Source organism: Schistocerca nitens, chromosome 3 (assembly GCF_023898315.1).
Source record: "Schistocerca nitens isolate TAMUIC-IGC-003100 chromosome 3, iqSchNite1.1, whole genome shotgun sequence".
Classification (NCBI taxonomy): Eukaryota; Metazoa; Arthropoda; class Insecta; order Orthoptera; family Acrididae; genus Schistocerca; species Schistocerca nitens.
This window is the reverse complement of record NC_064616.1, coordinates 204,899,999-204,924,902: the sequence shown is the minus strand read 5'-3', so window position 1 is coordinate 204,924,902 and position 24,904 is coordinate 204,899,999. Positions and strand designations below refer to the sequence as shown.

At 36.8% G+C, this 24,904-nt stretch overlaps 1 protein-coding gene across 1 annotated transcript in view; it reads right to left on the bottom strand.

The window, feature by feature from the left end:
• LOC126249149 (ankyrin-3-like) overlaps positions 1-24,904 on the bottom strand; it is a 602,141-nt gene that overhangs the window by 132,930 nt on the left and 444,307 nt on the right. Inside the window, exons 22-23 of the mRNA XM_049950803.1 lie at positions 22,489-22,649; positions 16,414-16,625 (exon numbers count right to left, since the gene is read on the bottom strand). Coding sequence (XP_049806760.1) covers positions 16,414-16,625; positions 22,489-22,649 — 373 coding nt within the window. The remainder of the gene's footprint in view (positions 1-16,413; positions 16,626-22,488; positions 22,650-24,904) is intronic.

The window sequence follows — 24,904 nt, the reverse complement described above, 5'->3', positions numbered from 1 at the left end:
ACTATTCTTGAATACTGCTCTTGTGTTTGGGGGTCCGCACCAGGTCGGACTAAAGAACAACACTGATGAAATTTGGAGGTGGGCTGCTTAATTTGTTGCCAGTAGGTTTGAACAACATGCAAGTAGTACGGAGATGTTTGGGGGATTCAAATGGGAATCCTTGGAGAGAAGGTGATGTTCTTTTCGAAGAACACTGTTGAGAAAATTTAGAGAACTGGCAGTTGAAGCTGACTGCAGAATGTTGCTACTAGACCAGCATAAATATTGCGTAAGAACTGCAAAGATAAGATATGGGAAATTAGGGTTCATATGGAGGCACATATACAGCCATTTTTCCCTTGCTTTGTTTCTAAGTGGTGGAACAAGAAAGGCAGTTACTAGTAGTGGTACAGGGAATCCTCTGCCATGCACTGTAAAGTGGCTTGCAGTGTATGTATGTAGATGTAGACACAGATTTATAAGGTATCTTCTGTGTCTGTTGCTTCAGTGTGAACCAGTATATGTTGTGAGAACAGATCACTGTCAGTCACAGTGATTTTACAGCAGTTATTGGTAGTTAATTCCAGAGCTTATCTTTTATTGCCAGGATGCTTCAAACATCTCATGATTCTACCATTGTCACATATTTTAATTTACTTTACTGGCACACAGTGAATTAATACAGTAATTATTTTATCGTTCTGTGTTGGGATGTATTAGAGATGCCAGGAAAGCTACTGTAAATTTCTCTTATATTTCATCAGTTCTGATAAAAAAGAACAGTGACTGAATGCCAAAAAGAACTGTGGACAATCATGATAAAACCTTCTTTCAAAAACATAAACAGCAGAAGAGAGCATAGTGACCAAGCAAAGTTTCTTTTTTCTACTTAGCAATTATAAGTCCTGAGTGCAGTCATCCTTATACTTCCATATTTGATACATAAAATACATATGAAGTTATTACCATACTCTTAGCACTTTTTATGAAGGGCAATACTGAAACAAAACAGAAATGTTTGAAAACATAAATACTGTAATTTAGAATATATGGAACAAAATAGGTTGAATGTGATGACTGATCAAAAGTCCTCTGCAGTTGCAGGTGACAATTAGAGACCTTTTACTGTTAAAAAAGTAAAATGCTCTGTACATTTTTAAACAGCATTATTAGCTCAGCTTGATGTCCATTAATTTAGAATTTCTCATTGCTTTCTTTTTTAAAAAAATTAAGCGGTGTGAAATCCTTGACTACAAGAAAATCTCTGTCAATATGTATGAACTGGAAAATGAAGGTATAGCTGTCTAGAAAGGTGAGATACAAGAACATATCACAGATACTTCACCAACAACAATTAATGATTTTCTAATGGCTACTACCTTGATTCTTTCTATACATCATAATTTTAATTAGGTTATACTCACAGAACAATAATGCTAATTGTTTAACTATAAATCACATCGCACTCTTACTTTTGTACTATGTTAATCTGAAACCAATTCACTGCAGTGTTCAGCATCAACAACAAAGGAAACACTCTTTCAGAGCATCATCAGGTACCTCTACTTTAACCTACAACTATCTCACAAATTCTTTGTATTAAATTTATCTCAAATGTGAACTATACTGGTAAAACCAACAATGTTATCACCAATACATCTTAAAGGCCATAAAGTGAAAATAAATACTCATTCACAAATATTTGCTGCTAAAATATCTCCTCATCAAGCCAAAAATGTATTGTGGATAGCAAAGTATCTTGTGGTACTGACATGGAGAATCATCATATTAAGGGAAAGGTTCTTAGTCAAATTCATTTTGCTGGTATTTTGCAGTAACAATTCAAATTAATATTTATTAAAGTTAAAATGATCACTTTCAGTACCATTGAACTTCAAACTGATTTTTTAATCAGTTAACACAGAAAAGAAAAATAGTATTCACAATTTGAGTTTCTCATTTTAGTAGGAATACTTTCCAGAAACCTCTTAAGAATGTAAAGACCTGAACAAGAATGGATATTTAGTTGTTATGAATTACCATATTTTTGGATATTAACAAGTTAGTCAGAGCATATTTAACCTGCACCTAAACTAAAAGTTTATCAGAATTATCTACGAACAGCAACAAAACCATGGAAAATGAGGAAAGAGAATTATCCATGCCTCTACACCGTAATCATCCTTTTAACATAGACTTTAAATGATTTAATATGTTAATGACCGCTAAGAACATCATCTGAAGCATAATCTTAGAATAGTCTTACTCCACCTGATTTTTTTGTAAGTAGTCATTTTATGGTTTTATAGTAACAGAGTAAAGGTCTTCTAGACATTTCACAGTTTAAATAATGGTTTAAATAATGGCATGATATATGGGGAAGAAAGTAATTTCTCATTACAATGACAATATAGTTACATGATACTTCTGTGACTAGTCAAATATAACAAACCTCTACTGAACACCTTATCAGTCTGTGACTATGTAATTGATAGAACATCCAGGATAGAATATGATTATGTATATGACATCATTCCTCAAAAGAACTGAAGAGACATTCCATACCAAACAGGCACATATAATGGATGATAACTTCCTAAGCTTTCAGTAATGTCCTCCTTCAAAACTGACAACCAAGCACATACACACACACACACACACATACACACACACACACACACACACACACACACACTTCTCTGTGTGATTATCTATCCACACAAATCTACATGTTCCATATGGGTATGGTTTTCCTTAAGTCCCTTCCTTGTATTTCTTCCTCATTTCATATCCCTGTCACCCATCCAAATCAGTATAACTAAACACCAGCCAGGCTGCAGTGAACAGAGAAAGGCAATTTTGTCTCAGGATTATTTAGTCAGCATGAGAGGTCACAGAGGTGCTCAACAAACTCCATAGGCAGATGATACAAGAGAGGTATTGTAGGTCATGGAAAATTTTACTGTTTAAATTAGACTTGCAAAATAATCATAATGAAAAAGTTACAGCTCAGGTGGAAGTTTACTGTCAATAATTTTTCCCACAAGCCCTTCATGAATGGGAAAGGAAAAGGGGTTGGGGTTTTGGGGGAGAGATACAGCTAGCTGCATCAAAATTATCCTCTCCCACACACCATACGGTGGCGTGCAGTGTACAAACACGGATGTCTGAAAAGCGGTCACCTTCCAGTGCTGACGGGGGTGGGTTGTGGGGGGGGGGGGGGGGGCAGGGAGGGAGGGGTGGGGGAGGGAGAGAGAGAGAGAGAGAGAGAGAGACCAGTCTGCATTTTTTCTTCATTTTAGAATGGAGAGGAAAGGAAATTTAAATAAAAACACTTACAGGTGAAAAAAGTGCGATTTTCATTCTGCTTTATACTACTCTTTTTTCAGGTTACTGTCAATAATTTTTCCCACAAGCCGTTCATGAATGGGAAAGGAAAAGGGGTTGGGGTTTTGGGGGAGAGATACAGCTAGCTGCATCAAAATTATCCTCTCCCACACACCATAAGGTGGCTTGCAGTGTACAAACACGGATGTCTGAAAAGCGGTCAGCTTCCAGTGCTGAGGGGGGTGGGTTGGGGGGGGACAGGGAGGGAGGGAGGGAGGGACCTCTTCAGCCAAATTTTAATTTTTGGTTCAACTTCGCTGACATACACAAAAAAATTCTGACTCTTTACCATGTTAGCTGAGTTAGTCCCTCTTCTCATATAGAATATCAGGTGAACTTTTTGGTAGGAGGACACATCATGTTATCTTGAATGGAGAGTCATCATCAGGTGTAGAAGTATCTTCGGATGTGCCCCAGGGAAGTGTGTTGGGACCCTTGCTGTTCACGTTGTATATTAATGACCTTGCAGACAATATTAATAGTAAAATCAGGCTTTTTGCAGATCATGCACTTATCTGTAATGAAGTACAGCCTGAGAGAAAATATTCAGTCAGATCTTGATAAGACTTCAACGTGATGCAGAGACTGGCAACTTGCTCTCAATGTTCATCCTATGACTATAATATCTGTGAGTCACTGTTGGAATTTGCCAACTCATACCAGTACCTAGGTGTAACACTTTGTCGTCATATGAAATGGAATGATCACACAGGTTGAGTGGTGGGTAAAGCAGGTAGTTGACTTCGGTTTATTGGTAGAATATTGGGGAAGTGCAATCAGTCTACAAAATAGATTGTTTACAAATCACTCATGCAAGCCATCTTAGAATATATCTCAAGTGTGTGGGACCTGCACCAGACAGAACTGACTGGAGAAACTGAACTTATACAGAGAAGGGCAGCACAAATGGTCACAGGTTTGTTTAACCTGTGGGAGAGTCTCACAGATATACTGAAGGAACTGAAACAGCAGACTCTAGAAGACAGATGTAAATTATCCTGAGAAAGTCTATTGAGAAAATTTATAGAACTGGCTTCAAACAATTTCTCTAGGGATATACTACAACCCCCTATGTATTGCTCACACAGGGATCATGAGAATAAGATAATAATTACTGTATGCACAGATGCATTCAAACAATCATTCTTCCCATGCTCCAGACGTGAAAGAAACAGGGAGAAACCCTAATAACTGGTACAATGGAATGTACTCTCTGCCATGCACCTCACAGTGGTTTACAAAGTATAGATGTAGATGTAGAAGTAACACATCCCTTATTTCTGAAAAAAAAATTTTACTGCTCTGATGTTCATAATTAACTTTTTGAAGATGTTTGCTATAATATCCCATTCCTTGGCTGTACTGCTGTCAAGCTATTCATCGAAATACTCTACAAAATAACCGTGAACAACTTCATTTGGTATTTTTCTATTTAAACACAGCAAAATCAAACACATGGTATTATAAGAAGAAATACCTTACTTTGTAGATCATTCGACCTTAGTCAGATGTAAAAATCTTTACCCACTTAGCTAATGATGTGAAGAGTCTTATTTATAATAAACACTTTAGTCAAACACAAAAATATAATTGTGTTTGCTTGATGGCACTAACACTGCATTGAGTATTTTATCAATGTGAACAGGAAGCAGTCTAAGTAAAAGAAGTTAATTAAGAGTAATATAAATGTCAATTAAGTAAATGATCAGTCTGTATCCATATTTCTTATTGAAAATGACATAGTATTTTAAACTAATCAACATCTTAGCTATTGCATTGAGAGATTGCATTTATGCTCCACAAAACATGCAAATACACTAACAGATTAAAACATTTTTCATGCTATCTTTTTACTTCACTGATCTGACAACAAGTATCTGAAACATGTCTAACACACATTAACCTCAGATCCAAAATCTGTAGCATTAGATGAGTAATTTATTTGTTATGTCCTTGTCACTTTAAGAACACAGGGCAGTGATCTGATTTCATTAAACAGTGCACCGATGTACCTTCAGTTTAGAGCTTTAAAATAAGGTAGTATTGTACATTTTTCCTGATATTAAGCTTCTTTCATCTGAATATTCTTTGCCTAATGAAATATAGGTATGAAACAGTAGTGTCTATGTTATTAAGAAGTGTAATGCAATATTTCTTCATACACGCATTCTTGTCTGAAGGAACAGGAACTGCAGCGACTACAGCCATCAAGAAATAAAGGAAATGTATTCGCTATTGAGAATATGAACAACATGCATGCCTTCATGTCTGAAGGTGCATTGCATCATACTTCTTAATAACACAGGCATTGTTATTTCATATTTATTTGCCAATAACAGACCTTCCACTCTCAATAAATATGTCCTGGACAGGAATGTGTATAATGTACAAGTGCAGCTTGTGACTCATGGATGATGAACACAGAAGTTTGAATCTGACCCCAATTCACAGAAAACTGAAATGGTTAAGGGGACAACTCATATAAAGTGGGAAATTTGGGTTCAAGTCCTAGACTGACACAAAATTTTCATTGTCATCACTCTAATAAATATGCAGTCAATGGTGGTTCATATTCATAACTGCAAATATATTTCCAGTATGAAAATAGGTCTCAAATGTGTAGGCATATCTTTAAAAGTAATGGCTGCTTCAACTAGTGTCACAGGCCTGTATGACTCTTATTTTAGATTGACCATCACTCTTTGAAAATCACACAGTATGACTAAATATTCTTAAATTGAATTAAATACTACATGCATCAGCAATATATTCACAAAATGATTACCTACTGAGATAAAGCCATCCTTCTATGGCTGCCAACAAATAAGCACAATTGCAGGTCACATTTATAAATCGTTTTGTACAGCCGTCAGTGTTTATAAAAACTGAACTTTCTATTTTTTTCTGTGGCATGTTCACAGCCTGTCAAAAGCTATGAAAATGTATCCTCTTTGTATTTTTGAAATTGATGAAACACAATGAAACCATCCATAAATTACTGGAAATACCAGTGTTTCAAATTTCAATGACAGCAAACCAACCAAAACTGGATAACAAAGGAATCTCTTGTGAATTGTAAAATGTCAGACATTAACCTGATGGCTCAGAATTTTTAAATTCCAAATGCTTATCAAACATTGTATCATATCAAAGTCCCCAAATGTTTATAATACTGTGTTAATGAGCACAATTCATTTACAGTACCAGACTCACAAAATTCATCCCATTTCTAGGCTGCTTTCTGGTAATGGAAATCAAGGCATGCATTGAAACATCAGTATTAACAAGGAACACTTTCCAGATGTCACATATTTTCAGAAGAACAACTGTATTTCCTAGCAAACATTTGACAGTGTCTCATTAAACAGTCAATATTGTTGCAGGCTGCACTTCAATAAGAACTTGACATGCAATCTGTCTGAAAAGGTTTCCTGTGAACTATGAAAAAACATTTTTTTTACTGTAATGGCCATTGCTTCTTTCAGATCTTATAATACAAAAAATCTTCTTTCTGGTAGTTTTGAGAAACCAGACGTGTGAGGCAAACAGCATTACCAGACAACAAGACTGGAAAATTTTACATTTAAAAAAATCAAGAATAGTCAATCTTGAGACATGTAGCTGTGAATGTGAGATGGATCAATTTGTAGCAGTAACATTATGCAAAATTATCCATGCAATGGTGGCACAGTCCATTTCAAGTTTCACATCAAAGATAATGAAAATATTATAACGAATTAAATGTGTTAGTGTAATTCTTATCTGTTTATGATATAGTGATGTGATGAGGCATAACATTTGTACTATGTGGTCTTATGACCTTCTCCTAAATTTGCAATATGCTTGCAAACACTTTTCAACTATGGTGACCTGAAAAAAGTAAAGAAAAAGGAAGTTACTGATGTCATTTGTAGCAGAAGCCACATTCACTCTAGAGAAATTGCTTCCTGTGTAAGTATCACGACATCAAGTGGAAAAAAAGGTTGAGTAAATTTCTGTCTCAACATAGTAGCTTACTTATTCTTGTTTGACAGCCCAAAACAAAAATGTAGCCTTATCATAATCTTCCAGTAAACAGAGATGCAAAAAAAAAAAAAAAAAAACAAGGAATCTTGTCCACCATTTTAAATATCCTTATGAATTTCTTATCAAAACAGTGTTGTAACAGGTGAAGACAAGTACTGAATAACATATTAGTTTAGACACTTGACATTAATAATTTCCTTTCACATCATAATACAAAGTATGATTTTCCCAAATATTTTAACTGAATATTGTTCTCATTCTGTATTATAATTATCATCCTCCAGCTTGTTGGCAGATTCCCAGATTTAGGTCTCCTTTTTATCCTTCATAATCACAAAAACTCAACTTTACAAGTTTACAGAACTACCACATTTTTAATCATGGATTCATGTAAGCTAATTAACCAACTGTAGAAGATGTAGTTAATCAGGAACGTATTAGTGAGTTGTTAATGGATGCAATATTGTTTTACTTCTCCACATATTGTATTACTTCCATTAACTTTTAGATGATGAACTTAGTAGACACACTATTCAGCTCTGACTTAGTCATATGTTACATTTAACATACAATATTCATGCGACCGATGGAAAAGTTTACGAAATAGTAAAAGGAGTTATATGCTAGCCACTCATCATTCATAAATTGATGATAAACAATATATTGCTGTTTAACCTTGCTTCTGTCATAACAAGTAAATGAGAAACATGTATAAGTCAATATTTATAACAACAAGATCTATATATGGTATCTTAAATTAGGAAGTGTTGATTGCAACTATTATTTTCTCTCTCTGATAACGAATTTATTATAACCCACAGGTACTGCTTGTCATTAAAGTCGGTATGAAAATATAACAAAACATAGGCAAATATCTCCATCATTCAGTGTACAGAGAACCATTTTTTTTTGTGTAGAAATTCACTTCTGTTAGAAGTATATCACCTGTAAAAGTGTATGAGCTTTGAAATCAGCTTATATTGAACTTCAATAAGGCCTAACTATTTATGGAAGGTTCTACATATTTTCCAAATGCAGAGAAAAGTAAATGTGTTAGCCTAGATAAACATTTTGTGTAACTGTACACTGAAAACAAACACCCTACACCCATGTGAAATATTGACCAGTTCATAGTTACATGAAATATTTCAACTGTTTCTCTTTCATGAATCAGTTGGGAAAGCAGTGTGATTTCTCTTTCATGAATCTGTTGCGACGAGGAGTGTAATTTATACTCAGAGCCATTTTGGGCTATTCCAGTTTTCCCAGCTAATAAGTGCTTTTTAGCCCCAATGTGACAAACTGAGACAAGCATCAGTACAAGATTTGCATTTTATAAATATAAAGATGACGGAACTTAACAAATAATGGAAAGTCCATGTCAGAATTCCACCAACATTATGAAAAGGAGACACAGTGACATTCACACATGTAAGCAGACTTCACACCTCTCTCTCTCTCTCTCTCTCTCTCTCTCTCTCTCTCTCTCTCTCACACACACACACACACACACACGACTGCTGTCTCTGGCTGCCCTGATCAGAATGCAACTGTGTTGAACAGAAGCAGCAATCCAGAGTGGAGAAGGGAAGGGGGAGGGGTAACAGGGTACAGGTGACAGGAGAGAAATGAGTGCTGGCTCGTAGAGCATGCAGGGACTAGGTGGTGACAAGACAAGGCTGCCAGATGCTCCTTCAGGAGGCTGTGGAGGAAGGAGAGGGTGGTGAGGACAGAGAGCAGAAAAGAAGAGGAGCAGAGGATGGATAAAGTCAGTGGGTGTGTAGGCAGAGAAGAGTGCACAATAAGGATGACGAGACACGAATTGGGAGAAGCTGGTAGGACACAGAAGTCAAAAACTGTTGGGTGGACAGCAGGGAGACAGTAGGTTAGCATAAGTGGAGAGCAGGATGATTTCAGGAGCAGAGAATATGTTGCAAGAGTAACTTCCATCTATGCAGTTCAGAAAAGTTGGTTGTGGAGGGGAGGATTCAGAAGGCCCAAGTTGAATTGAAATCAGGCATATAATGTTCAGCTGCATTTTTTGCCACTCTGCTCTTGACCATGGTTTGGCTGTAGCCATTCATCTTGATGAACAGCTGATAGGTAGTCATACCAATATAAAAAGCTGTGCAATGATTGCAACAGTGCTGGTATATGACATGGCTGCTTTCAAAGATGGCCCAATCTCTGAAGGGGTAGGATAAGCCAGTGACAGGACTGGACTAGGATGTGCTAGGTGGGTGGATTGGGTAGGCTTTGCACCTGGGTCTTCCATAGGTATATGATCACTGTGGCAAGGGGTTGGTATTGGGAATGGCATGGGGATGGACTAGGATACTGTGGAGGTTGGGTGGGTGATGGAACATCACTTTAGGTGGGGTGGAAAGGATCAAGCGTAGGATGTCTATCATTAAGGGGCATGATGATAGATAATAAGAGCCCTGTTACTGGCTTATCTTGACCCGTCAGAAGCTGGGTGACCTGTCAAAGCAGTCATGTTATATACCAACTCTGCTGCATCACTGCACAGTTTTTTATATTGCCATGACTACCAATCAACCATCCACCAGGATGAATGGCTACTACCAAACTGGAGCCAAGAGCAAAGTGGACCACCCAGTGGCACAACATGCAGTTGAAAATAAGAAGCTCAATTTCAATGGCTGCTTCACAGCTCTGACTATCTGGATGCTCCCCTCCACCACTAGCTTTCCTGAAGTGAGCAAATGGGAACTATCGTTACAACACATTCTTCACTCCCAAGATCATCTCAGCCTCAACCTACAGCACCTCTTTCTCCCCACATGTTCCATCCAGCAGTTTCTGCCCCTCTCTGTCCTAGCACCTCTTACCAATTCATGTTCACAAATGTTCATTGTGCACTGCTCTCTGCCAATGCACCCACTAGTCTTTTCCACTTCTCTGCTCCTCTCCTTTTCTGTTCTGCATCCTCCCTTCCTTCCTCACAGCCTCTCGATGCTGCATCTGTCAGCCTCGTGTTGTCACCATCTAGCATCTGCACGTTCCGTCAGGCTGTACCCCACCCATACCCCTACTATCACTCCTCACCCCCCCCCCCCCCTCCCACGCCTAACTGTTGCTTGAATTCTACACAGTTCCATTCTGGCCAGAGTATCTGGAGATAGTGGTCACATGTGCATGAGGTGTGCTTGCTTGTGGGAATGTGTGTGCATTTCTTTTCTGATGAAGGCTTTCGTCAAAACTCAATGTGTAACAGTCTTTTCATTGTTCCTGTCTCTAACTGAAAATGTTATGTTTATGGTGAGTAGTAATCAAGACTTTTCATAAGATGATGGAACTATAAGAGATGCAGAAGATGGGAATTTCCACATATATAATGCATTACTGAAATAAGTAAATGGTACAAGAATGTACTTCTTTTGAAGAAAATGTATAGGCTTCAAGATATACTACCCATTTTCAAGTAACACTACATCACTTTATAGTATTTTGAGATTTTACTGTTGTTGAATAAACATCCCAGATACACCAGGAATGCATGCCACACCACAATCTCATTAAATAGCACTGGATATGAGCAAAGAGCACATGCATATTTTGCCGTATGTGAGTCAATATAGGCAATGTGGACTTAAGGCTGGAACATGTTTATCTTTTTCTATTCACAACTCACAGTACTAATCTCATTATTCAACAATGAAAACTCCAGGTTGGAATATTAACAATAGTAGGAAAAGAATGGATTGCTACTTACCATAAAATAACCCTTTGAGTCACAGACAGGCACAACAAAAAAACTGTTACACATTATAGCTTTCAGCCAAAGCTTTCTTGACCAAAGAAAACACACACACACACACACACACACACACACACACACACACAAACACAAACAAGCACACCTCACGCACACATGACTACTACCGGCAGCTCTGACCGAAACCATGATTCCACTCAAAGCTGCCATTGGTAATGGTCCAATGTGTACGAGGTGTGCTTGATTGTGTGAATGTATGTGTGTTTTCTTTGCTGAAGAAAGCTTTGGCCAAAAGCTATAACATCTAAGAGTCTTTTTGTTGTGCCTATCTGCAACACAAGAGGTCATTTTTATATGAGTAGCAATCTATTCTTTTCATAATATTATTAAGTGCATTATTAGTTATTGTCTTGAGAAATTCTTATGAAACAATGGAGTTAGAGCTATTAAGCATCTTCCATCATTGGGTCTTTTGAACAACTATTGCATCTTTGACAATGATAATATGAAAACTCATACTCTCTTTAAAGACACATATAAAGTGAAATGGAAATTTGGTTGTACCACATTCGATCTCTATTTCAGGCAATAGATTGCAAAATATCTTTTGAAATTGCAGGTCAGATATTTTTGTAATATGTTGAATCCAAGGAGCATACCTTTACATTTCTCTGTACATTTTGGCAGAGAAGCCAATATGATAATTGTGTTATAACATTTCTTCAATTTTGGAACAATGTTCCTAGTATGAATACATAAAATATATCTAGAAATCATAGATGTGTAAATTAAATCCAACAGATTCTATGTATTTTTATAGCACTGGTACCAATGTTATCATGACTGAAATACATGCATCAGAAAACAACAAAGAGTAATGAAAAGTCTGAATATATTTTTAAACTACTCATAATTCACTGCATGGTTGAACTTGAAATAACACTATGGGTTATGGGTTAATAAGTAAATCTTTAGTGATACAGCATTTCATTAAGTAAAGCAATCATTAATCTGAAGATTGTTTTGAACACCATAGTGCTTTACTAGCCATAGTGCTGTTGGGGCTCATATGCTGTTGTCTTCCTCTGACCTTTGAACTGATCACCTGGTTACAGTTTAACATGGATTCCAAACCACAGTACAACTTGGCAGTTTTCACACTGACAAATGTTGTCAGAGGTGAAAGAAATGATAAGTGATGGATCAAAATCCTAGGACTGACCAGTGATTGAACCCAAGACTTGTGGATTTGTAGTATCACACTTTGCCACTGAGGATTTCTGCACATAATTACCAACATGAATGAAAAAGTCGTCAGTGATCTGTGATGTCATGAGCACTTACAGAAAAATTTTCTGACAAAAATAGCTCAAAATATTGTTCGAATGGTGTAATCTCAATTTCAATAGGATTTGCATTAGTATATTTTATCTTGAATTAATGCAACAATGGGTGAAACAATATCAAACAGAGCTGAATTTTAGATACACATCACCAATTTTTTTCTTCCAAACAAGGGGTTAACTGAATCAATAGCCACAATAAGTCACAGAGGTATTACATTAACCCTGTGAGAAAAAAATTAAAATAAATAAAATACAAGAGAATGAAAATGTAAAAACAAAATTAGATGAATAAATAATTACTGGTACAAGAATATCTGTCAGCGTAACCATACATAAATGTTGCATGTGTGATAAGGTTCATAGAAATAAATATTGAAATAACTTCTAGCCATCTTGACTAAACTTTTATTACTTCCAAAATCGCCTTATGTGTTTTGATATTCCATCATTTTCAGGAGCAAATGTTATTTCATAATGTGAAACATAGAAAATTGCCAAATACATACACTCTACCTTAACACCAATCTTAACCAAGAGGCAAGTGCACTTGACTCTATTTTCTAGCTAAGAGGCAAGTGCATTTACTGCTGTTGCCTATCTATCACATTATGACACAGTATTTGCTCTGAAAATGACAGAATGTCGAAATGCATGGGGTGATTTTGGAAATAATAAATTATATGGTCAAAACACCTGCAAGTTATTAAAGTGTATCCAATAGCCACTTCATCTCATAGCATTTTTGTGCAGATTGTAGCAAATGAATATATGCAACATACTAGTAGATGAATTAACATTAGATATACTCTTTAGCATCTGTATTTGAATGAGACACTTTTTTTATCAGGGTTATGTTATTCCTTAGTGCCACACAAAAATCACTCCCACACATAAACTGAAGAAAGTTTATTTCAGTAAGATCTATAACAATTACTTGTTATTATTTCTATATAAATTATTTGGGAAAAGAAAAATAGAGTGAAACACAAAATTCAACAACAGTTAATTTAAATCAAATCTGAGATAATCCTCCCATATCCCACCTATTATTGTGTGTTTCATATTGTTTACCACTCTCTTATGAAAGCTAGAACTCCATTTTCTTCACTTCATCTATTTGCTGCCAAGCATATCAAAGTTCATATTTCATAAAAGTTTTTATTCCCTAACAGATTGTATGAAATAGTACAGGTAAGATTAGAGTAATGATTCTATAATGGTGTGAATATTGGCACTTCAATGTGGATTTCTATGTAATGTTAGTGTAATGTATGCTATGTTCATTCCTGAAACTTATTTTTCATTTCGACAATGACACATAGCTCATTTCAAGATGGAAATCATTACATGAGGAGAAACTGTCAAAATAATTATCTTCGCATACAGGTACTGAACAAACAAGTAGTTCACTCTTTGTATAGATGTAAATCTAACCATCTATATAACAAACGTTACATTATGTTTACAATGCATTTTATATTTCCTGTTTCATCATTGTGCTCACAATCGAAGCTACTTTTGCAAATACACTTCTCGGGTTTGTTGGTAGGTAATATTGTATAAATGGCACAATATTTCATTGATGCAACCGCTTGACATCTTCAGATGGTAGTAGTTATTGCTGTCACTTCTGCGAAGTGCATCTGATGATAACCGCGCAGTGGCATTGAAATTTATCAGGCCGGGAGTACGCAATATACGTACGCAGGAAGATGCTCATAGTTGGAGGAAAGTGGTGTTCCTAGTGCCCCCTCATAGGCGCTGCAGAAAGGCCTTCCATGTCCGTGCTGTGGACAATGACTGTGCTGCCAGACACTCCTGTTTCAAAAGCTGAATTTAATCTCAGAAGTGCATTGTGATGAGTCACGAATCAGAAGTTCTTGTTTTCCCTGTTTTGATTTAATGGTGACCGGTACTGCATTCCAGCAAGAATGGTATTCCAGCAGAATGGCTATTCCCATTTACAGATATGCCACACATACCTTTCTAAGTAAATTCACAGCAGGGATGTAGATGAAGCTGCAAAGACACCCATTGCAACGGCATTTTTCCCCTATTTTGGCGGCACATCTTCAAGAATAGAAATAATCCTCAAAAGCCATACATCAAGTGTGTATTCTGACCACCAGAAAAAAAATTGAGGAATTTATTGTGCTCAGTCAAAGATGACCTTGACCTTAGGAAACATGGTGTGTATAAGATCCCATGCCAATGTGGAAAATCTTATACTGGGTAGACATGCCAAACCATGCAAGAACATTGCATCAAACATCATCATCATACATGCCTGGGGCAACATGATAAATCAGCGGTACCAGAGCAGTGCCTAAACATAGGGCATCGTATGTTTTACAAAAAGACTGAAATTTTATCCCCAGCATCACCTTTCTGAGACTATGTTGTTAAGGAGGCCATACATATCCATACAGCAAACAATCTTATCAACAGGAATGCAAGTTTTCATTTAAGCACTGCCTGGAATCCAGCAAATGTTTCCCATTAAATCAAAACAGGGAAAAAGAGGACTTCTGATTCATGATTCAAGCCAATGCACTACTGAGATTTAATTAAACTTTTAACAACAGGAGCATCTGGCTGCACAGTCACTGCCCACAGTACACACAAGGAAGGCTTTTCTGCATCTCCTATCACAGAGCTCCAGGAATTCCACTTTCCTCCAAATGTGAGCATCTTCCTGCGCACACATATTGCCTGCTCCCAACCTGATAAATTTTGACAGCTATGAGATTATCATCAATTGCACCTTGCAGCAGTGACAGCAGCAACTACCACCACCTGAAGGTGTCAAGCAGTTAATCAATGAAATACTGTGTGATTTACACAATACAACCCAGCAGCAAACCAAAGAAATATGCTTGCAACAGATCCATCAGGAAAGCCTGAAAAGTCCAAACTACTTTTCATTAACTTAAGGAATAGCAACAGACAGAAGTCAACAAAACTGCCATGGAATTTATATGTTTTGTTAAATATTATACAGCCTGTAAATTACAAAATATATCTTGCTACAGAAAGTAGACACCTATGGTTACACCCTTGACTTCTGTCCATGCTGCTGTATACTGTTTAACAACTTGAAATTGCCAAAGTATACTGAAAACATTATAGAAAGTTGAGAAGATCATTTGCTAATTGGATTATATACACAAATAATATGATTGGCAATAGCGTCTGAATATGTAAAATCAGAATATTATTTTCACCACCTTTCTGATTTTCATAGCTTTTTTAATTTGGCATCAACAGCAGGATCATTACAGATGGAGCCATAGAACACATGTAAGAAGGATCTGGGAGGGAATTTGCTATCTTAGATCATGAGGACTACTGTTTATATTTACTTACTGTAAAGAAAAATTTCTTTAAATAATAATATGAAAATATGCATAAGCAGCAGGAAAAAGAAAAATATGGAAGTGCATGACGTGCATTTACTACTTAGCCAAATGTCTGAAAGGACCTTGAATGGTACTGAATGATTTAGTGATCTTTTGTACAATTTTGGAGAAGAATCAAATATTTTTACAATAGCATTAGGTATCATATAAATCTAACTACTCAGTAAGAGTTCTAAACATTGCTTCTGTAAGTGTTCTCCACGGTCTGTGAATACCAGCAAATAATTTCCATGTCAATAAGATGGTGGAACTAAGTACAATATAAATCACACAATTTAATCATACATTATATGAGCTAAAGATTACAACAGTACTCTATATTGAGACTGTACATATTCATAGCAAAAAGAAAAATGATAAATCATTTAACTGTAATTTCTTCAACAAAAACAACTTTGCGAGTCACAAAACTTTTCTACCATACCAATGAGAAACGTTTTTTCTTTGGAATGTGATTAACAGTTATTTTTCTTAACATGGCAGCACTGGTACCTTTTCGAGGCTTGAACAAGTTTACCTGAAGTCCAACTTTGATCTTCTTTGTAAGTGCTCCTTGTGGAAATACAGCTTGCACCTGTGGTACAACAGAAGAGGAAACCATTCCACCTTCAGGTCCAATTGCATGAACTTCTTGCCTTATTCGAGACACCACAGCGAAGTACTGAGGAAAATCATTTGTCAGTATTCTAGTTGTTCGTCCAGAACTTGGATCTTCCAGAGCATTTAATTCTGTAACAATAATTATCAGATTTATAAAGAAAGGTAAAAGATGTCATTTGCAATGTGTGTGTGTGTGTGTGTGTGTGTGTGTGTGTGTGTGTGTGTGTGTGTGTGATTCACATACAAATGATATGCTGGATAATTTTTTCTACACATTTACTGCCCTGATATCTTGTCTGTGAAGCAGATGGCCCTTCCTGAATAGCAGTTGATGTAAACTATTTGTTGAAATAGTTGAATTACAGATAAATTCGCAAAGAAGGACCAGACTTAGCAAACAGTCTTCAATACTAGACCGTGTATCAATATTGACTGAAAAAAATGCTATATACTTGTTCAAAATCTAGGCCTGTCAGATCATCTCTGTCAATTTTTTAAAACAGATATTTACATAGAGAAGCCTGTTAAGTTGAATGTATACCAAACACATAAACCTTCATGAATTTGCAGCCCAACTGCAATACCAAATGTCAGGCACTGTTGGGCTTGACTAGTGCTGGGATGGGTCATCATCCAAGTTTTTCAAGTGCTGTTGACATGTTGGGTGCATTCAGTCTTTGTGAAGCCAGTTGAGAAGCTACATGATTGAGAAACAGTGGCACCAGTCACGAAAACAGATAATGGCCAGGAGAATGGTGTACAGACCACATGCCCTCCGTATTGGCATCTGGTGATGCCTAATGGCTGAGGATGACATGGCAGCCAGTCAGTACCATTGGGCCATCAAGGCCTGTATGGATGGTGTTTGTTTGTTTGTTTTTTCACTGCATCATTACTAATGCTTTCTTAATTACTGTTAACCAACAGCTTTATTTAATTATTTCAGTTTATGTTCTCATATACATATAAGTGAATAATTAAGTATATAATTATATTTGGATGAGGTAAATGTGCAGTTCATGTGCCAATTACAGTCCTATGTACTTGTGAAGCATACTGTACAATTTTTATAAATAAACTCTAACTTATATGGGCATGTGGGTCCTCTTTTCATAAAATCAATGAAAAATGACTTTTTTAGTATTTTTCCTGACCTAATTGCAGGCTGTAAATAAAATTAAACCTAGAACTTTGTGAAGTGAGAAGGAAAAAGAAAAGAAAAAAAAATCATAGCTGGAAGGGACACAGAAAAAAGCAACAAAACATTCTAATCTGTGGAAATGCATAATTGTAAATCATATTTTTGGAGTGAATAATCTGCCATTGCACTCTTCAATGCAGTTATCATATATTTATATAGTCACCACTGTTGTAGACATGGACATGTTGTAAGAAAAATAACCGTTATAATTACTCTGTTAGGTTCTTCTTCTCCATATTAAATGAAATATTTTAACTGTCTGATATTGGATATATCACAAAAAGTGGACTTGATATGGGTTTTCCAGGAGACAGTATTACTATAACTGTGATATGAAATAATTTGTGTGTTTTTGATGAAAAAATCTGTTACTTTAATAGGTTCTCACAACTTTCACAAAATTCTTGTTGTTTATTTCATGTTATCCTCAGCCCATTGACTTCCTATCATTACATATCATTCTAATTTGTCTCTTCTGCAGTTCAGAATATTTCCATTTTTTTTGTTGAACTTTAAAAGAAAATGCTTCAGTTCTTAGAATCTTGTAATAGTTGCTTGTTAGATTTTTTTCATTTGCACTATTTAGCTATTCACCATTATTTACATGCAAAAATTTCCTTTTTTGCACTGGTATAACACAAATATTTTAAATTCTTTGAAGATAATCCTTACTGCGCTTTCAGACAGTGCACATGCGAGTGTAAATCTCAAATAATTTTAAATGATATTCTGATTTATAACCAACTGTGAGGGTACAAGTAGTAATAGAGTGAGACACCTGCCATCCAGGCATGAAAAAAGTTTTCAGATTAGCTGTAAAAACATTTTTCTTTTTAGAAGAAAGGCATTTTTTTTTATCAAAGCCATGTTTTAGATGGATGCAAAGTGCATTGAATTTTTACAGTAAATAAATTCCATCCCTAAAGAGCAATTTTGGAAGATGTGAAACTAAACACAGCTGCCCCCCAGTCTCTTCACTGGACTGAAAAGTTTGTCCTAATAAAGATCTCTTATCACATTCACCAACTTTAGAATAAACATTTCAAAACAAAGAATTTTATGTCAGCATGGTCTATCAAATTATCCGCATGAACAATACACACTTCAAAAAGTAGCTGAGACAAACCTTTCTGCAGTTCAAGATGATGTTTGACTTACAGGGTGTGGACAAAATTATGGAAACACAAAAAATACAGCACATTACCATGCCTAGTATGGTGTAGGAAAACTGTTGTCATTCAAAACAGCTTACAGTCATCTTGGAGTGGATAAATACAGGTTCTGTATGGTTTTCAAGTAAATCTTATTCCATTCATCCTGCCAAACTGTGACAAGTCCTGTTAATGATAATGTAAGTGGATAGGGCTCACACACATTGTTCTCTAACATAGACCACAAAAGCTCAGTAATAATGAGATTTGGTGACTATAGTGGCTGGGAGAGATGTGACAATTTATCCTCATGCTCACAAAATCAGTCCTGGATGATGCGAGCTGTGTGAACCAGGACCCTATTGGTGTGGAACATAGGATCACCACATTTTACCACAAGATGAACCTGATCAGCCAAAACAATCACATAATCATTGGCATTAATGTGGCCTTGCAAAGTAACCATGGGGCCTACGGAGCACCATGATATGGCTACCCACATCATCACTGATCCCTCCTCTTTGTTTCACTCTTGGGATGTAAACTTGGACACTGGAAACAGTATGCAACAAGCCTCATCTGTGCTTTCTTTCATTACTCCACAGTTTAGGTTTTATGACCTTGGCATCATGTGTTCCTGTTATGGGCATTTGCATCACTGATGAATCATTTACAAATTCAAGCTCACCCTGAATTTCCCTGCTTATGGACTTCCCTTCATCATGTTTTGGTGCTAAGAGTGCTTTTGAGTATAATATTGAGTTATGCAGTGACTTTTGCAACTCTTGTCTTCTTATTTTTTGTCACAATCATTTTCTATAACCATCTGTCACAGTCACTCAACAAACACTTTTGTCCACATTGTGACTTACCAGATGATGCTTTCCCACTTTTCCTGTATGTTGTACAAATTTTTGATATGGTGCCGCTTGAAACAACATACACTTTGGCTTCCTTAGTTATGGAAGCACCTGTCATATAGGTAGCATCAGTTTGCACACTTTCGAATTCACTTAGCTAGATAGCGGAGGGTCTTTGCCACCTGTCCAACACACCTACCTACTACGCAATGTTCTGTATTAGCATCTGGACTCTATAGTTTTCAGTCAGTAGAAATAAGAAAAACGGAGGGTTACAACTTCATCAGTCTTGTTGGCAACAATCTTTATTAGCAGACAATACTCTCTGCAGCAGCATATTTTTTTCCAGTTGCTCTCTTGAAGGATGGAAGAAGGGAACAGAATATTTAGCCTGTTGGACCTAAGGTTCCATCTACTTTGATTTGGTTGTCACTCTATTTCCTGTTATCATGGGAGGAGGGAGGCCGAGATCTTATTTCTATACCGCATAATCAGAAATTAATTTTGGGTGACTTATGGGAACATTCACCTTACAGCCAAGAAATACCTCCAGAACCTTGGGTAGGTCTGATTTCCATAAAATTGGCCCTTCCATCGACACCCTGTTGTAGTGACAAACAGTCACACCCCGAATATGCTGAAGGCCTTCACAGACAAAAGCTCAACTCCCTGCCATGTAGAGAAATAGAACTCCCCACATATTCTCCACACACATCTAATACTCCTCTCACACATGCTGACCAGCCTGTGATCCTTGATCCTTTTGTCACTTGGTATCACAAAGGACATCTACTACTAAATTAGATTCTTCACCAATAGTTTACCTACCTCTAGGTATGCCCAGTGATGAGAAATATCTTCCATATAATAATAAATCAGTATTAGGTAAGCTATGCACAATGTTCCTGAGCGTGAAGGAAGAACTAAAATAAAGAAATAATAAGCAGGTGTGATGTCTTGAGGCCTAATATCTTTTATATTTGGTTATCATATCTTACAGTATATTGCTGGCAGCAGATCTGACAATTTCTACTAAGATATGATGTTCGGTTAGTCATTTTTAAAGATGATGGACAATAATTTTCGATAGAGACAGATGTGAGAGGAAAATAAATACTTAACTTTGAATGAGAAAACAACAATTATGAATCGAAAACAAAAAGTATGAAAGGGCCAATTTTAGATAACTTCAAACTCTCCAGCAACCAGAAATATGAAACAGGAACTGTGGAAAATCATACATAAATAAAGAAAACTGACTATTACTTCATAAAACAAGAGTACTCAGATAATTAGGTCTCACTTTATGTATTGTATAAAATTACAACATGTATGTATAAAAAAAATCTCGTCACCAAGCTGCAACATGAGAAAACACATAAGAGATGTGGAAATGCACAAGCTTCCTAAGCCAGTGACTCCTTCTTCAGACAGGAGGAAAGGAAGGGGAATGAGGAAAAGGGACTGGAGAGGATTAGGAAATGGAAAGAGTTACAGAAAAGTCATTCAGAACGGCATGTTAGAAGAGGCTTACTGGATGTGATGTGAAAGAAAGACTGATTCTTGGTACCTGCACCTGATGAAATTTCAGAACTTGAGAACTTAAAGTGGGAGATTGGGTGATAAAGTAGGGAGAGATTACTGAAAAAAAGTATTGAAAGAGTCAATAAGAGTGGAAAGCTAAATGCATTATACATGGTAGATGGAGGAGGTGAGATGGGCAAGGGTAGAGGGATAGGCAGATCAAAAAATCGAAAAGGAATAGTTTACATTAATTTCTGTGGTTTTAGGTCTCTTTTCACTAACTATTACTTTAATTTGCTGTATTTTATTTTTCTGTATTTTTTATTTTCTGGTCTGTCTATTTCTCCTGCCCCCCCCTCCAGCCCCACCCACCTGCATACCATGTATAATTCACTTAGCTTTCCACTCTTATTGACTCATTCATAACATTTTTTAGCAACCTCTTGCTTGGTTATTACACTATCTTCCACCTTTAAGTCTCACGTTTTCAAATCTCGTGCGATATAGGTAAGAACAATCAGTCCTTTCTTCTCATCTCTCATCTGGAGTTTTGCGTGACTTTTCCAGAACTCGTTTATTTTCTAAATCTCTTTTCCTTTTCCCTCAGTGCTCTTCCTTTCCGTTCAATACTTATGCCAGAAGAAGGAGACACTGGCTCCGAATGCTTGTGCTTTTCCACCTCTTTCATGTGCTGCTTGGTGAGTAACTCGTTTATCTATCCTTATATTTTCAAACATTGATTATTTTCATTAAATGAATTGTTAAATTCAATATCTGTCTAACATATTGGCCATCAAACATGTCTGCAATATGGATGATTGGTAATTTGTCTATCGACATTGTGCGATGACCATTGTTGATAATTTGTGTACCTATATCATAATTACATTGAGGAATATTCAGCAGAATTCAGCTTTATCAAGCTACAACATTTAGCAGCACTGATTGGCATGTGATGGGGCTTCACATCATATTGAATTCTGAAGTCAGAAATCATCTACAGTTTTGTATCACTATAAATTGTTCATTGTCATGTACCTAACTAGTGTCATAAAATTCATTTCTGTGGTATGCATCCTACATGGTATTAAAAATTTCAGAAGTTTAGTTAATAATGTACAGCCAATGAAAATGTTCAAATTGAGTTAGTCTATATAAATGATAAAAAAAAGAGAACATTTTAGAAGATTTAACAGCTTGAGTTGCTCTGACAACCAGTTAATTTCTCAGCAGTCCCATATATAAGTACTACCTACCTTCTCCTTCAAAACTCTCATTGATGGCTTCATGAATAGCCTCATCACTGGCATCTGTAGTGTGTTCTCTCCATGTCTCACCATTATCTGAGCGAAGTATGACTATTTCACGTTCCACTCCTCTCAAAGAACCAAAATGTGGTACCTCAATAATCACTGGTCTGAAATAAATTAATTTTTGCACACATAAAGTGGTAACATTTTAATTCTGTCAGTATAAATTGAGATACTTAAACCCATTACTAAGAAAATAGCTATTACAAGTTTTGTAAATACGAGGTCATTACAAAAGTCATGGCAACCATTTTTATTTCAAAAATGCTAGCAAATTAAAAAATTCTGAAATGTACAAATGGAACGTTAGTTCATTTGTAAACATTACATGTAAGAAAATGGATGAACACACACACTGCCATAAAGATCTAGCACGAGAAAAGGACAAAGCCAATTCTGACATTTCAAAGATGCTTTACTGTCAGTTACAACAGTTCATAAAACTACAGGGCAGTACCATGGACCTGTTACATCTTAGAGTCCCTCAAAATAGTCTCCCAGTGACTCCATTACACTCTGCCAACACTGCAGAAGACTCCAAATACCTGTGGCCTCACCCTGAGTGAATCATCTGATCTCATACGTCACTGCTGAGGCAATGTCTTCACATATTCAAAAGCATGTGCCTTGCAATGGCTCTTTCAGTTTTGGTATGAGGTTATAATCACAAGGAGCCAAAGGCCTTGCCGCAGTGGTAACAGCAATTCCTGGCAGATCACTGAAATTAAGTGCTGTCAGGCTAGGCTAACACTTGGATGGGTGGCCATCGAGTGTGCCGAGCACTGTTGGCAAGTGGGGTGCACTCAGTCCTTGTCAGGCAAACTGAGAAGCTACTTCACTAACAAGTGGCAGCTCCAGTCTCGTAAACTGACATACGGCCCGGAGAGTGGAATGCTGACCACATGCCCCTCCGTATCTGCATCCAATGGCGGCCTGTGGGCTGAGGATGAGACAGTGACTGGTTGGTACCATTGGGCCTTCGTAGTCTGTTTGGGCAGAGTTTAGTTTAGTTTATAATCACAAGGCGAAAAGTCTGGTGAGTATGGTACTTGCTCCAGTACTTCACATCCCCATTACAAGAGCTGATTCTGTACACATGCTGTTGTATGGGCTATCATGTTGTACTGAAGAATTAATGCATCATGTAGATTTTTCAGGATATTTCTCCCAAGTAATCCATCACAGGTGTCACTGCAGGAAAGTACAACAGTAATATAGTGCATTAACAGTTTGTGGGATGAAATGGCACAAAATCACTCCTCTAATGTCGTTGACTGTGTTTGCCATTGACTTGACAGGAGAGGGATTGCAATGAAATTTGTGCTTAAGTGGTGAACCTGGATGACACCATTCCATGGACTGGTGTTTCAGATCTGGCTCATAGGCCCTGGCCCAAAATTCATATTTGGTGATGATTCTCACAAGGACGTTGTCTCCGTCTTCTTCAAAACTTGCTATATGCACATGACAAGTTTCTTAACATATCCACTTTCCCACTCCACTTAGTGCATGAAGAACTCATTTTGCAGCAAATTTACACATGTGTAGCTCTTTCTGTTAAATCCTGTAGATTATTGTCCTCTCCGTACCAGTATGGCACTGTAATTCCTGCAGCACTCATCTTCTGTTGTTCTCCAAACATTGGGCAGTCTTGGCATGAGCACAGTCCATACGTATTCTGACAAGCTACCTAGATTGATGCATGTCAGCTGTTGCAGCTCTGCCATGCCTGAATGCATCTACCTATGGAGTAGTCATTTGGTGCAGTAGACCAGCATTACCTACTGCTTCAACAAGCTCCTTGCGGCATTTTTGCTCATTCCCTCCATGGTGAACTGCAATCTTTATGTAAGAGTGCTCTTTAAGTCAGGTAACATCCATTCTGAATGCCTGCTTTACTCACACTGTAGACTCTCTTCACACTTTATTCTCCTGGAAAAGACTACCATCTACCATCACATCACATGACTGTGGATTCTTAGGAAGATTTCTGATGCCATGGAATGCATGTAGTTTGCAGTGTACTATTGTGTGCTGTTGCAACTGACAGTAAAACACATTTCCAATGACAAATTTTTTTATCATCATCCTTGTGCTATATCATTATGGCAGTGTGTGTGTTCATCTATCACCCTAAATGTAAAGTTCACATATGAATTAACCTTACATTTGCATATTTCAGAATTTTTTAATTTGGTGCCATTTTCAAGACAAAAAATAGTTGCTATAACTTTTGTAATGACCCTCACATTTATATAATTTACATAGGAAACAAAAAAAAAATTCTCGTATGTATACGAACTCACAAAAACTACACGAGTTTTTTTCTGTTATGGATATTCTGTCATAATTTCAGAAACAT